Source organism: Zosterops lateralis (genome assembly GCF_965231275.1).
Source record: "Zosterops lateralis genome assembly, chromosome: 14".
Classification (NCBI taxonomy): Eukaryota; Metazoa; Chordata; class Aves; order Passeriformes; family Zosteropidae; genus Zosterops; species Zosterops lateralis.
Window position 1 is genome coordinate 9,316,447 of NC_139774.1, and position 14,106 is coordinate 9,330,552.

At 39.9% G+C, this 14,106-nt stretch overlaps 1 protein-coding gene across 5 annotated transcripts in view; it reads right to left on the reverse strand.

Moving 5' to 3' along the window:
- Positions 1-949: 949 nt before the first annotated feature.
- Positions 950-14,106, reverse strand: part of MACROH2A1 (macroH2A.1 histone) — a 42,886-nt gene continuing 29,729 nt past the window's right edge. For 3 of the 5 annotated variants that reach the window (XM_083871823.1, XM_083871821.1, XM_083871822.1), the window contains 3 exons: positions 8,920-9,009; positions 5,695-5,869; positions 950-1,678 (listed from right to left, as the gene is read on the reverse strand). In XM_083871823.1, the coding sequence (XP_083727949.1) occupies positions 1,513-1,678; positions 5,695-5,869; positions 8,920-9,009 (431 nt within the window). In that variant the 3' untranslated portion in view covers positions 950-1,512. Of the gene's footprint in view, positions 1,679-5,694; positions 5,870-8,919; positions 9,010-12,745; positions 12,837-14,106 lie in introns of all 5 variants that reach the window. The other 2 variants (XM_083871825.1, XM_083871824.1) reach the window with 1 other exon arrangement.

Genomic DNA, 14,106 nt, shown 5'->3' on the forward strand with positions numbered 1-14,106 from the left:
TGCATTTTGGCCACTAAAAATTTTAAAGTTTGCATTCATATCCTGGTCAAACACTTTATGCATTTGAAGCACAAAAATAATTTGGTCTTTTTTCCTTTTAACTTTGGGTATATATTTAGAATAACTTTTATGTTTTAAATTTTGCCTTCTGTTATTGGTCCCATTGCTCCTCTACAATTGAAGGCTCCAAGTATTTTGACTTCTACACAAACCGCCCCAAACTTCTGCAGAAGTTCAAGCTACACATTTTCAATACTTGGTATTCCTGAACTTACTGGAAAGTCAGATTTGGTCTGCTTGGTCCTCTGGGCCAGTCCAGACTGGATGTGAAATACTCTTTAATCAGCAAATGAAGTTTTCAACAGAGATGGAAAACGTATGCCTCCTACCTAGAAATCAGCTAAAAACTTCAAAGGAAGAACTGCCTCCCACAGAGCAGCATCCACATGCAATAGCTTTTAACAGTGTAACTTCTTTTTCTCAAGTACAAACCCTAGTGGCTTCCATAAAGGTCTGTGTTGGCTGGTATGGATTTCAGCTGTGCAAAGGACAGGGCCACCACTACAAACAGGGCTCATAAATATCTGGAAAAAATACAAAGTAGCTTCAAATAGGCCAGTATTAAATGACTGGAAAGAGTTCAAAAAATCTTAGGCCTTGCTTGATCTAAAAGGCTTCAGCCTCCCAAACTGAATAGGCAATTAGGGCACATTCTGAACAGAAGGATCTGAAGTAACAACTGGGAAATGTGTGAACACTCTCTGGGAAAATTCCAGCTGTGAGTGTCACTGAGCACACTCACATGCAGCCAGCACAGGGAAGGTGCCCAGCATATCCAAACAAGCTTCCAGGTCACTAATTCTGATCTGCTCTCATCCTTCTCAGATCCAACTTTTTAGAACTTAAAAAAAAAAAGGCTTAAAGGAAAAATCAATCCAAGTACAAGTGCAACAGTTCAAACATTTTACTAAATCAATTCACACAGTTTCAAAATTGTAAATATAATTAAGGACAACAGGGTTTCTGTATTTTTTTTCTTCCAGAATCATTAAGACAATAAACAAACACAAATTAGGTTTATAGCATCTGTTCTTTTAAAAAATGAAAGGAACGCCACTTGATGTATTGATAAAGCACCACAACACAGTTACAAAATAGGGTTGGCCTGTTTCTTTCACAAGTAAAAGACTACATACTCCTAACAGCTTCCTGCTTCAATTCATACTTCATTAAAATAACACTATAAAATCTTCTAGATTACACTAACTTCAGACAATGCCTGGTATAACAATGCATTAACAGCAGTAATGCCAACTATCAGTGCCAACATAAAACAGTTTAGAGAGGAAAAACAAAACAAACAAAAAAATCCAAAACAAAACAACAAAAACCTCACCTTTATTTCCCTAGATGAGCAAAATTTAAAATAAGGGATGCTCTGCCTCACAATGAGTTAAGGATTTGGGGATGCTGATGGGTGGAAGAGGGGGCTGGTACTGTAGCTTTCTAGGCTTAGTTGGCATCTAGTTTGGCCATTTCCTGCACATATATCCCTATACTCTCACTGTCGAAGAGCACGAAGTACACCGTCTTGATTGAAGAGGACATTGTTGACACAAAATAGCTGGAGATGGCTTTCAGGATCAGCTGAGCAGCTGTTTGCTTTGGGAAGCCATTTCTAGAAGGAGAGAGAAAAAAGAAAGAAAATCAAGACTTGCTGAACCAACTTTTGATGGTTTAACCTCCCGGGGAAGGCTCTGGCTTTTCTCCAACACCTCATGGTAAATAAAGCTGCAAAGACAGTGTTTACAGTCTGAATTAGAAGCTACAAACTTGTTGATTTGATTTAGACAAGACTTAAAATGCTCAAACAGAAGTACAGCATTCCCAAAATATGAATACAGAATCTACACAAACTGATGGGTTGAACCTCATGATACCTGATGGGTCAATTGTTCTCATTTAACAGGTAAGTAAACCAAGAGCCTGCTGTGTTTTGGAAAGCAGTGTATGGATTGGAGCTGCAAAGTTAAACCTGTCCTGAAAGCAAAGCAGCTGTTAAAGAAAAGTAAAAAGGGACAGAGAACTTGATATAGAACATGAAACATGAAAAGACCCAAAGTACAATATGGTCTTACCACTACTAATGGTAACTAAGCACAGGACCTAACCTGACAACCTTTCTTATAAACTTCTTCATGTTTTTATCGAAGAATCCTTGTCTTAAAGGTTCATTTAATCTTAAAACGAGTCAAGCACAAGTAGAATGGTCTGAACAAAGCTACGACCTGAACTTTGTGACCTGAATTTTATAGGTCATGGCAAACTCCTGGAATTACACTTGGTAACTGCTTGGAACATGGCCTGAACTTTGTTGTTGTGTTACTCCTGAAACGCTGCTACTCACCCAGACTGTGGTTTTACTCTGCCAAATTCTGAGCCCTCCCCAGCCTCAGCAATGTGCACTCCATGGTCAGTCTGAAGGTCATGGGACATGACAACTCTTAGGAGTAGTACCCAAAAAGAACCTGAGAGAGTCTGTTGAACCTGGTTCCTTGACAGGCACTTACAGATACCTGGTAGTTAATACCCCCTATTATAATAAAGTCTGTACTATTAACACTACTAAATAATTTACAGATTACACAGATGGATGAGTTCCTCAGCATTTTGTGAGCAGTTCAAAGTAGCTGGGCTAAATCCACCTCTGGCTCTAACAGCTGAACACTTCTCAGCACTTGCTCACTGAAGCACCACACTGGTAGTAAAATGCTGTTGTAATCTCCCTCTTTTTCTCTGCTGCAACACACCAAATGTGAAGGGCAACTGCCTGTGTAATAGCCCACTCGCTGCACATTTCCTTACCAAAAAACATTCTCAGAGAGCAATTCTGTGTCAGTCCTGCCTGTAATGGGATATTATACATGCTGTCTTGAAGATAATGTTTGTGGTATTATTTTATATATATATAAAATGATGGCATGAAGTAGCTTACACTGTTTTTTTCTTTTCTGAAAATACCTAATTTTTTCTTCTATTGAAGAAGGCAAAAAAAAGGAAAAAGCATTGTGAGCAAAGCTCATACTATTCTAAATCCAAATGATCTGGTCAGGGATAATCAGCTGTGTGAGAAGTTAATCAACTGAGAGCAGTTTTGACACAGGAGCTGCTTAGGAGTCAGCAGCCTCCACACCTGAGCACTTGCAGGTTACTTATGAATGCTGCATCCTTGCATACAGTGTAAAGATCTTCCAGGAATTTCTCTCCTGAACTGTCATGCAGGGCAGCATCAAAACGGGGACATACACTCTTTCTGCACTGTTCCCAGGGGCCTCTGAAGTCACACAGCTTCCAAGTGTTCTGCCAGGGTGGTCACACCAGGGCACATGAAAGAAGCGTGGCCTGGTGAGAGGAAGGCACAGTGCCAGGCAAGCTGATAACAATCCACTGCTCAGGACATCTCTCCCAAAGGAAACGAAAGAGAGAAGAAAAATCAGCAGGAAGGTGCTGGCCTGATGGCCATGTGTGGGCTGCAAGAAACAGAAGCCTTATGTATTGATCTATGGGTCTGAGTTAAATTCTTGTGAAAAGGCAGTTTGGGATTTTAGCCAAACCAGTGTCAATTCAGATCAAAGTCAGAGCCCCAGAACGAAATCCCTTCTCAGAGGATGATTTCATGTTCAATCCCTAACTCTCCTTTCCCTTTTCTCCTGCTGGCCCTACCAGACTGAACTCCAGGCTACCTCTGAACAGCACCCAAGTTGTGCTTTCCATAAGTTGGCTGTAGCTGAGCATCTGGCCCAATGAATGCTACAAGTATGCTATTTTATTTCCCCTCGTGATTTATTTGAACTGCCCTCATGTAATCCCATTCCTCAACTATAAAAGAGAATGAAACTGTTTATGTGGGTTTATTGGGTGATGTCTGCTTGACAGATGCCTGTACTAGAACAGCTGCATACATGTGGTGTCTTTGGCATTTTCTATCTTTTAAAGCTTTACTTTTTTCTTTTTTTAATGCATTTGACTTCATAAAAACAAGTAGGGAGTATTGTCAGAATATATTATGTTCTCTCCAAAATTAACCTACGCTCAACTATCTCTAATTACAGGGGTAAAAAAAGGAAAAATACATAACCTCATATATTACTCAAGGCCTTTTGATTCCTCTCCATCTTTCAAAAGCACCACTTCAACTGGCTCAAGTAAGAATGACATGTACATGCCAAGTGGAGAACTTGCCCCAGATCCTGCCTGTCAGTAACCAGCTTTCAGAACAAAATGTGAATCCTGAGGATTGTTCAAGGCTTCATTATCTTCCAGTACCAATCACACACTTCACTACAAGGGCTGGGGATGGTTCTTTGCTGGGAGCTATCCAGAAAAGACAGCGCTGTGTGGAAAACACTTTACATGGTTCCACTTTTACATAACCAATTCCACAGTCACTCTGCACTCTCCACATTATTCCGTGGAGGAATAGAGTTTCTCCCAGAGAGTGATTCAGAGCTTCTCTTTGTACTGACCAGCCTGTGACCCTGACAGCTAATCCAACAGGTTACTATGAGCCCTCTGCTCTATTTCTCTACTGTTTGGCAAAGTTTGCTCAACTTATCTCCTTAAAATGACACCTATGCAAATTAACCTCAGCAAGAGATTTTGATGATGCATGTTGCTTACATTTAGCACCCTAATGAAACTTTTATTTGTTGTCATTGACCCAAACCCTCAAATACTGTTTTCTGTCCTATCCCACAGAATATGCAAGAATTAGTCCAGTGTTGCAACACAGCACAATGGAGAGAATATTCTTGTTGTACACCAGCCAACTTCTTTCATGGCAAACTCAAGAGTGTCAGTTGTTCAGTGTTAAGAGACACAACTGTGTAATTCAGCCTAGATTTGGCCCTTGGTCTGTCTTCCTACTGAGCCATCATTGAGGGCTAGGTGTTCCCAACCTCCCTCTCCACCCCAAACCCAGAAGCCTCAGACTAAAGGTGCAGTCAATCTGGAGTGAGACTCTTAACATGATCTGACTTTCAAAGGCACTGAGCACACTGTATAGAGCCAAAGGACCTGAACTTTAGACTGAGGCTTTCAAAGACCTTGGCAAAGGTTTTTAAGGTCTTTTTTTTTTAATTAAATAGTCCCATGATGTAAACTGCATGGAATTCAGCTTATGGATTTTGGATGAAAGCTTGAAGTGACTCTGCAAATCCTGAGAATCAAGGCACTTTAGGTTTGCTGCTTAAACAAACACTAAACCACGTCTTCTGGCCATTGTAAGATGGGTAAGTTTCATTACACACTAAAATCACGCAAAAGAGACCCTTTTTCTTCATATTCTTTTTCACATCTCCAATTTATATGAATGAATTGAGAGTCTGAAAGAAATCTTTTAATATTCTCTTAAAAGTTCATTTTATGCTCTTTATCCCATTTGCATGCTTTAAGATTTGCAGGGATCACTGTGAGATCTGATAACACTAAACCAGTACTCAGGAAAACACTGCAGGCTCCATGCACTACCTGAACAAACCTAGAAGAAACTCTTCTTTTAGGGAACTGATTTAAACAAGGAAGAAAAAAGCCAGCATTGTAGCAATGTGCTTTGTACACAGGAAGGAACTGGAATACCAGATGACACTTAGAGAACGTGACCTATTTGGCATCGGGTTTGCCTGACAGCCTTACCTGCCACTGCCAATGGAAGGAAAGGCAATTGATTTCAGCTTCTTTTCATCAGCCAGAGCCAAGCAGTTCTTCACTGTCTTTTCCAGCAGCTCCTCACATTTGTCTGAGCCCCAACCTGGGCTGTTACAGTGGATCACAAATTTTGCAGGCAGTCCATGGCCAGCGCTGACAACAGCTAGGAAGAATTGAAAATTAAATATAATTACTTTCCTCTCTTTAGGATTAAAGAAGTGTACATGTGATTAAAATAGCAAACAGTCAACAGATATTCCTTTAGCCTCTGAGACTGTTTCAGGTTACAAATCACACAGCCTTAAAATATAACATGATTACAGAGACTCTGTGTTTTCCATTTCCATCTGCATTTTGCTGTGATAATTTATAAATCATAGCTAGGATCGAGTTTATTTCAGAGAGAGCAAGAATTCATGGCTGGCACCAAAGGAAGCCCATTTATACTGAGGACTGGGTAAGGAGAAGGGCAGTACCTGTTAGAACCCAAACCCAGACAAGGGATGATCTTGCTTTGGCTGGGTTTACTGCAGAGATAACAGTAAATACCAGGACAGGCACAAGGAGTTATGACTCCAGTGACCTTCAGCTACTCCTGCTAAATGTACAGTGTTCTTCTAGCTTCTGATCATACCCCAGCCCAAACTGGAGCAGCTCAGAGCTACTAGTGCTCTGCAAACCCCAAAGGAAGAATGGAAAAGAGGTGAATTAAGATTCTGGCTTTATTTCTAGCTTTGTTTCTGAATAACTATAATGAAGACATTTTGTGTGATTTCAAGACTTTGGGCCTGGCCTTATTTTAGCTTTTCTGTGTATGGGTCATCTGAGATCACTTGAACAATGCTGGGCTTAGTTTCTCTCTTTCATCACATTCTTGACAGAGGGGTGTGGAGGATGCATTTACAGATTTGCAGTGTTTGACTCACATTGTTTGTGTAACAACAGGCCAGGCCTTGTATGTACAAAGAAATGAAGAAGAATTTTTACCATGCTAATCGTATCTTATCACCACAATATTATCATGAACATGTGGGGACTAAGAAGATGCAGCAGACCCTGCCTACAAACTGGTGACAGGCAGGGATTCTCCAGATGAGAGGCCTCCTTCTCTGCAGAACACATTCTGGGTTCACCACTTCCCATCACAGAGCAACAACAGACTGTGCTCTGCCTGCCAGAAACCAGGGTAAGAGGATCTCTGTCATTTCCAAACTCACTGGGCTGTTTTTGCAAATAAAACGTTGTAACTTTGGTTTGAAAAAAAAAAAAAAAAAAAAAAAAGGTGGGGGGAAGCAAGCCATCCTAATCACAAGCTGAGGGAACAAAAATATCTACTTAAAATCTCACAAAAGCATACAGTCAGTCTTCACAGAGAGTCAGCCCCTAAAATACCCCACAAGAGAGTAGGTATAAAATGGCAGCTTATGTCTTTACAAAACCATAATAAAAATACCAGTAAGTTTTTAAAAAATTAAAAAGTCAGGTTTGCAAAGGTTCTTAGAGGTCTGAAATCCTCTATTTCATTCTGGAATGTTTATGAGGTATTTTGCTATTTAAGTATAGTAGAAGTAACTCTTGGCACATGATCATCACATATGGATACTATCTCATAGCTGCTGCAGGAAAGAGAAAATAGACTTGGTCATATGGATCCTGACCAGGGGTTAACCAGAACATTTTTGAAGGACAATGGAAGCACAAGCATTTATGTTCTTATGGGTTTGCAGAGTCCCAACATGTTGAATAGCCTCAGTGTTAGGCAATGTTAATTTGTCATAATGTGCAACTAACATGTTGGCAGATTCAGAATACATCATAAATCCAAGAAAAATCTATTAAAAACAGCTGACATATCTCTAGTCAGATGTGAAGTGTGGATATCATCCCCACCCCTAAGGAATAAAATATTGTATTGATACACATGACCAACTTTAATATTTCTCAGGGAGTGTTTTCCAAGGTAGTCTTAATTAACTCATTAGGATTCTGATGAGGACAACTGTTCATTACCAAGAGCAGCTGCCCCTTACTTCAAATGCAAATGCACTGAAATGGGAAGTAAGAAAGAGAAAGCCAACTGTGGACTTACTCAGTGCTAGTCACATTGCAGGTAAGCATTCTGGTTATGGGTAGATTAAACAGATGCCCATAGAATTGAGAAATCTGAAAACTGAGTATATGTAGGATTGAAAAATTGATGTATTAGTTCTGCTTTAGAGTCCTCCAACAAGTCTCTAACAGCCAGTTTATCCCACTGCAGTGCAGAGCTGCCCTGGAGTAAGACTGCCAAGCAATCCTCAGTTCTGAGGGATGCACTAACAGATGAGAAAAAAAAAAAACCTTTTCTTTTCAACTTCCCACCTATTTGGTTTGGGCTGGTAAGCAATCTTCTACAGAAGTTCGTAAAAAGAAGAAAGTGAGTAATTGATACTGCATATTTTAGCAGAACAAAAATTCCAAGAAAAACTTATTAAAATTTTTAAAAAGCAAGGGAGAAACCCCCAAAGTATTAAGCTCCAGAAGTAAACAGTTGTAATTTTTCCTGTCAGAGCTGAATTCTTACATCTCCCCTTCGGCTGTAGTTAGGATTCGTTTACAAAACTGTGCACACTGTATTTATTTTTATAGCATAAACACAGATGGCAGAATCAGCCTTCTATATGAACAACATGGATCAGCAATTTCACAGATGGTGTAAAATTATATATTGCCATTATCAAACTTTATTACTCACATAGTAGATTTTTCTCCGATATTACATAAATTTTGATAACTAGGCATCAAAAAGTCGTAAGCTTTTATAGTGATGATTTTGGCACTGATTAAACTAAGTACCCAAGCAGATGCTGAACTTCAAGCACATGCTTAAGTTCAGTGAAAGTCAGCAACATTTCAGCAAAGCAGATGTTTAACAGAGTAGGACTCAAAAATAAGCATCTCATTAATTGCTTTTCTGAACTGTGGCCTTAATGATCAACACTGTGTGTGCATGCATGTACCTGTGATCAGCCTGGCTTTACTGTAACACTACAGCACTGCCCGTTTCCCAGGAGCTTTGGTAAAGGTTACTTAAGATGCAATGAGTGCAGTTTAACTGTGGAGAACACAAACACACAGCCCTGGGGAGCTGCTGCAGGAGGAGCTGGGCTGTGTGAGCCAAGCCCCAGCACCAGCAGAGCTCTGGGTGTTGGGGGTCCCGAAGCGCAGCCTCACCTCCGGCTATGTCCAACGGGCCGTTCTTTTTGCGGAGCTCAATGACGGCTTCCACAAACTCCTTGCCGCCTTTCTTTTCCAAAGTGCTCCCTGAACAGAGAATTGTCAGTTTACTCCTCTGATCTCAGCAGCTGTGTGATTCATCATTTGCTTTTGTTACATCACTCTAGAGTTTTCTGCCCAAACATTTTTTTTTGGGGACTGCAAAGTAAGATCTAAACCTTTTGGGACTTGAGAATTAGCTAGTCATTAAAAACAACAACAACAACAACAGAAAGAACAGAAAGACAACCCTAACAACCCAAAAACCTCACACTGGTATCCCTTGCTAACATTCTCAGACTTGAATTTACTGTCAAAAGACATTTGACATGACATCCCTACCTCTTTCCTTCTCATGAGCATCTCTTAGTGTGAACTGTTCCAGAAGAATGTGCTAGCTCAACAGTGGTTGAAGGTTTGTAATTCCTTCCCCTAGGATTCATTTCCCCTCTTCTCTTACAAATTGTTTTAAAGAGCCATTTGCCACAATAAGAATTTGAAACTCACCTGATCTTGGTCCCTGACCCCAACAGGTGGCCCCAGGAATGAAACAGTCTCGTGAGTGCAGCGGGCTGCTTTACTTGGTAACTGCCCAGCTTGTTGAGCCACCTTTAACCAAGAGGAAGAGCCTCAGAAATTAGGAGAATCTCTAAGGAACACATTCCTCCAATGAACTTCTCTAACTACAACTAAGGAGCTGGACAAAGTGATTCTGGGAGGAGAAGAGCTGTGCAGTGTGTCAGGGCAACCAAATGGTATGCTGTTTACAAAGGCAGTCCATCACTAAATGGTTTAGATCTTATTTTGCAGCTCTAGTTTTAAATATTAATGAAAGAAAAAACAGCCCAAGAAAGCATTTTCCTAACTACATAAGCATCCCACATAATTTCACACTGTACATATTAATTATAAAGGTAAATAAGTAAAAAGCAATGATATCATAAAGGCTCTGATTTGAGATATAGCTTTGAAAACTGATTTCCAAAAACTCAGAACTAGGATCTCTAAAGATCTAGACATTTATTTGGTGACACCCCTTACTTCCACTGATGAAGAAAGAAAAAAATGCAATTTCTGATGGAAGTGCACATACTATATGCTCCAGGAAGCAGAGGCCCTCCTCCAAGATTCTGGTTACTAAATCAGGTTACAGCTCTAGGAACTAAGAAGACTGCAAGATGCTTTTGTTTTGTTTTGCTAAATTTCTTCCAAACTGAAAAGTTGAAAACAATGCATTTTTTTTCCATTCAAAAACTGGCCCTGTTACCCTCAGTCTATTTTGTTAGTGGTTGAGGACAATTACAAAAGCTCTGCCTTTCCTTTGGCTTTTTCATAACCAGTTCACAATAGGGTTTGCCAAAAACTGGATTGCAAGGTCAGACTGTGTAGGTCAGAGTGTAATTTGCTCTCTGTCCTGATTTAAGCTTTTAAATATAAATACTTCAGCCAAACTCCTAAGAATTTTCTGAAACTTAAAGGTACCTATCCCAGTGCAATTGAGTGGGAGGACCACCTTACAAATCTCTTAGAAAAGACAGTAATGGCTTTATTTGTAGCAGCAAGGTGTCTTAGGAGAGTGCTGGGAAGGAGATCCAGAGCAGACCTGAGTGCTTGGAAGCATTCTGCCCTTCAAAGGCAGTGAATAAAGCACAACACCCGGTGCTCTTTGCTGAGCCCATCCAGCAGATGTGGATGACTCCAGGGTCTTATAAAACCACCCTGAGAAGGGATGGGGAGGGAACGAAACAGCCTTCCATTCTAGTTGTATATATTTCCATATCATTCCTATTTATATTTATATATATGCCAGTTATATTCCCCATGAGTCCATGAACTCTGATCAGTCCTAAAAACCCATGACATTCATAAGCCTTAATTTTCCCCTTTAAGGGGAAACATAATTAAGCCTTGTACAGAACCTAGGAACAGCAAAGTTCTATTAAGTAGGTCATTTCTTTGCCATTGCAAAGCTGTTGTACATTTAATGGAATTTAGCCTAGTTTGGTTTAATTCAATCCAGAAGGATCAGCTTTTTCCCTTCTACTGGGAATTAATTTATAATTAAAAGCAATGAACAACCATCTCAGTTTATTCCACTGAGCTCTCTTCTTGCAGATCTTGTACAAAGAAGAGAAGAAGTAATATTTGGTATGAATGAGTGAAATATTCTGCATTTACTCCTCAATTATGCTCTTCTTCTGATTAATAGTGAGAGTTTATATTGAAATCATACTTGACAGCTATGTTGTAAATTAGTTTAATCTGGCAAAGGACAGACTGTATTTAAACCATTTTCTACTACACTAGCAAGTTTCTTGATGGAAGTCTTGCTTCATAGCTTCAAGGTTAGTAGCTTATTTGCTCACAGGCATAAATATGTGTCACTCCCATGAGAATAAGATCATTATCTCATGCTTTCCAAGCAGGCATTGGTATCAGTGTTGAAAACAGCGTTAGCAGAAATTTAGGCTCTAAAATTCTCAGGATAAGCCCTCCGTACATTTAAATTGTTAGGGAAAAAAACAACAAAAAATTAAAAAAAAAATTTAGATGGGTAAAAGTTAATATTGGAAGCTAAGCATTTGTGCACTTCTATTCTTTCTTACAGCAGTCAGAGGCAACAGGAACCTACACTAAGAAATGAGCAGTCCAGCTTCAAGAGACAATTTTCTTTGCAGGGTAGCAAAGCATTTCTTTGCCACAGGGTAGGAGACAGGCACATTGGCTAAATGGGTCTGACAGGCTTTGGAAGCAAATTCTTCAGGTACAGGCTACTATGACACTCTGCATAATATTTAGCCAGCAAAGTCACAGTGCTTCTGCCCCAACAGGCTGACCAGAGCTACATTTCTCTGCTTGTTACTCAGAAAGCAGCCCTTTCAGAAAAAGCAGGTGGTGTAGGACACGTGTCCCTCCAAGTCAGTGCTGAAAACAAGGCCTCAGGCATGGGGGGAGCCCATTCTCACAGCGATGGTGAGGTCAAGATGAGATGCAGAACAGAGGCTGGGATCAGCTGGCTTGTTCTTAAGCATTGCCAGCAACTTCTGCATTTGGCACAAATTCTGATTTGCCTTCTCAAATTACCAAGGCAGTTCAATCAAAGTACTCCTACTCTTTTATAAAATCTTTCAAAATTCTGTATGTGAGAGGGGTAAGAGAAGGGCTAGGAGTAGATTACTCAGGGGACAGTTAAGATGGCTGAATTAAGAGGTCTGTCCTGTTTCCCGTCATGCCTTCTCTCATCCATGTAGCTCAGGTGACTGATGTGTGTGCAGCACTAGCCTGGGCTTGTGGGAGTGAGGACCACGGAGCAGGGCTAGGGAGGTCATCGGTCCATAAAGACAATCTTAAGAGTTTGGAAAATACAGACATGTTAGATCCAGCCCGTGAATCCAGATGTGAACATCTGAAACTTGGCATGGAGAGAGTGCACTGGAACTGGTTAGAAATCTAAAGATCAATACTCAAACCACATTCAAACTAGGCACTTTACATGTCAAACCAACCACGTGGTAATTCATTTGCCTTGGTCACGTGCCTGCATTTAATGCACTGTTCCTGCACTTCAATTTTGGTGCTGCACTCCATTGGTACTTCTGAGAGGCCGATTTGGCAATAAAAAACAAAAATGCCCACTCGGTTTGTAATTGTTCATTCCTGGTTATGATCAGGGGACTGCTGGAAGTGAGAAATGAATGCAAATCTGCATAGCTACAACAAGCTGGTGGCTGCTGATCGACCATGCACACACATACGAACTCCGCAGCACTGAACTTGCCATTACCTACTTCACCACCGGTGTAGAAGTCAGAGTTTGTCGGGTGAACGACAGCATCACTGTCGATCGTGGCAATGTCAGCCTGTACAACTTGCAACTACAACAGGTAAACAGATGTATATCAACCACGTTGGACAGAGACCCAGCACAGGCTCTACATTTACACATGTACCAACGTCCATATTTTCCTACCTTTACATCTCCAAACCTTGCGCCAAAGGAGTATGCTGAGTTGTGTGTGCAGGTGTGTGTAGAGAAAGGGGTGTAGGGAGCAGGAGGAGGAATATTGAGTATGACATGATCAAATAAATGTTAAAATGACAAGTCAGAGCAATCACATGAGATCATTTCCAAAGTTTTAAAATCAGCTAATGCCCCATTTCACTTTGCAGAAACCTAGAACAACCAGTTCCCCACAGAGCATGACATTAAAATATGGAATCTGTTTAAAAAAGAGAAATTCAGCATCATCAAGCCAAACAAAATAATTAGTTTCTCCATTTTGTCAGCACTAATAAGCTGACAGGCACTGATTTTCATATGGAAAGCCATTCATCATTTTGTTCCTAAAAATGCCAGTTTCCTTCACATAGAGGAAACTCTATATTTGCAGGCAGAGTTATACAGATTTTGCTTTTAAAAATACAAATAATTGTTTGTATGGTTTAAAAGTAAGGCATATCTTTTAATTATGTGTTGGAATAGCTAAGACACTTGCAGAAATATATGTATTTCTAAGAAAGGCTGATATAAAAATTAGCCCTCTTTAGACTACTTTTCTTGTTAAGTTACTTCTCTACATTCCCATAGGAAATGCAGCAGTATTAGAATTATGGGTTGTATTCCATTAAGACAGCTTAAAAGAAGACAGCAGCAGGTCTACTCAAATAAGAAGGGATAGCAGTACGTAATGCATGAAAGGCAATTTTTGTTTTGCTGAAGAATAAACTTCTGCTAAAAAGAGATTTTGTGATTTCTTATCAATCTGAAATGAGAAAAGCTTTAAAAGTGATTCTCCACCCATGATAGTTCACTCTTGGTATAATATCAGTATTTGTTTCCAGCTGAATGTAAAAGTGACAGGGAAGAACTGAAACATAATGGAAACAAATTATTGAGTGAATTAAACATCAAATCAAGGCATGGAAGATTTGGCAATAGGTCATTATGCAATAAGCCCTTTTCAAAATTTTTAAGCCTACTTTAAGTATCAAAATAAAACCACTGAGACTGCAGGTATAATGGAGAAACTGCTTATTTTGAGAAAAACCTGACAAAAAAGTATTTTAGTCCTCAAAGTATCCAAATAAGAAACCCCCCAAAATAGCTAACAGTCACATATGATCATTATGGAAAAGAATTTAAAC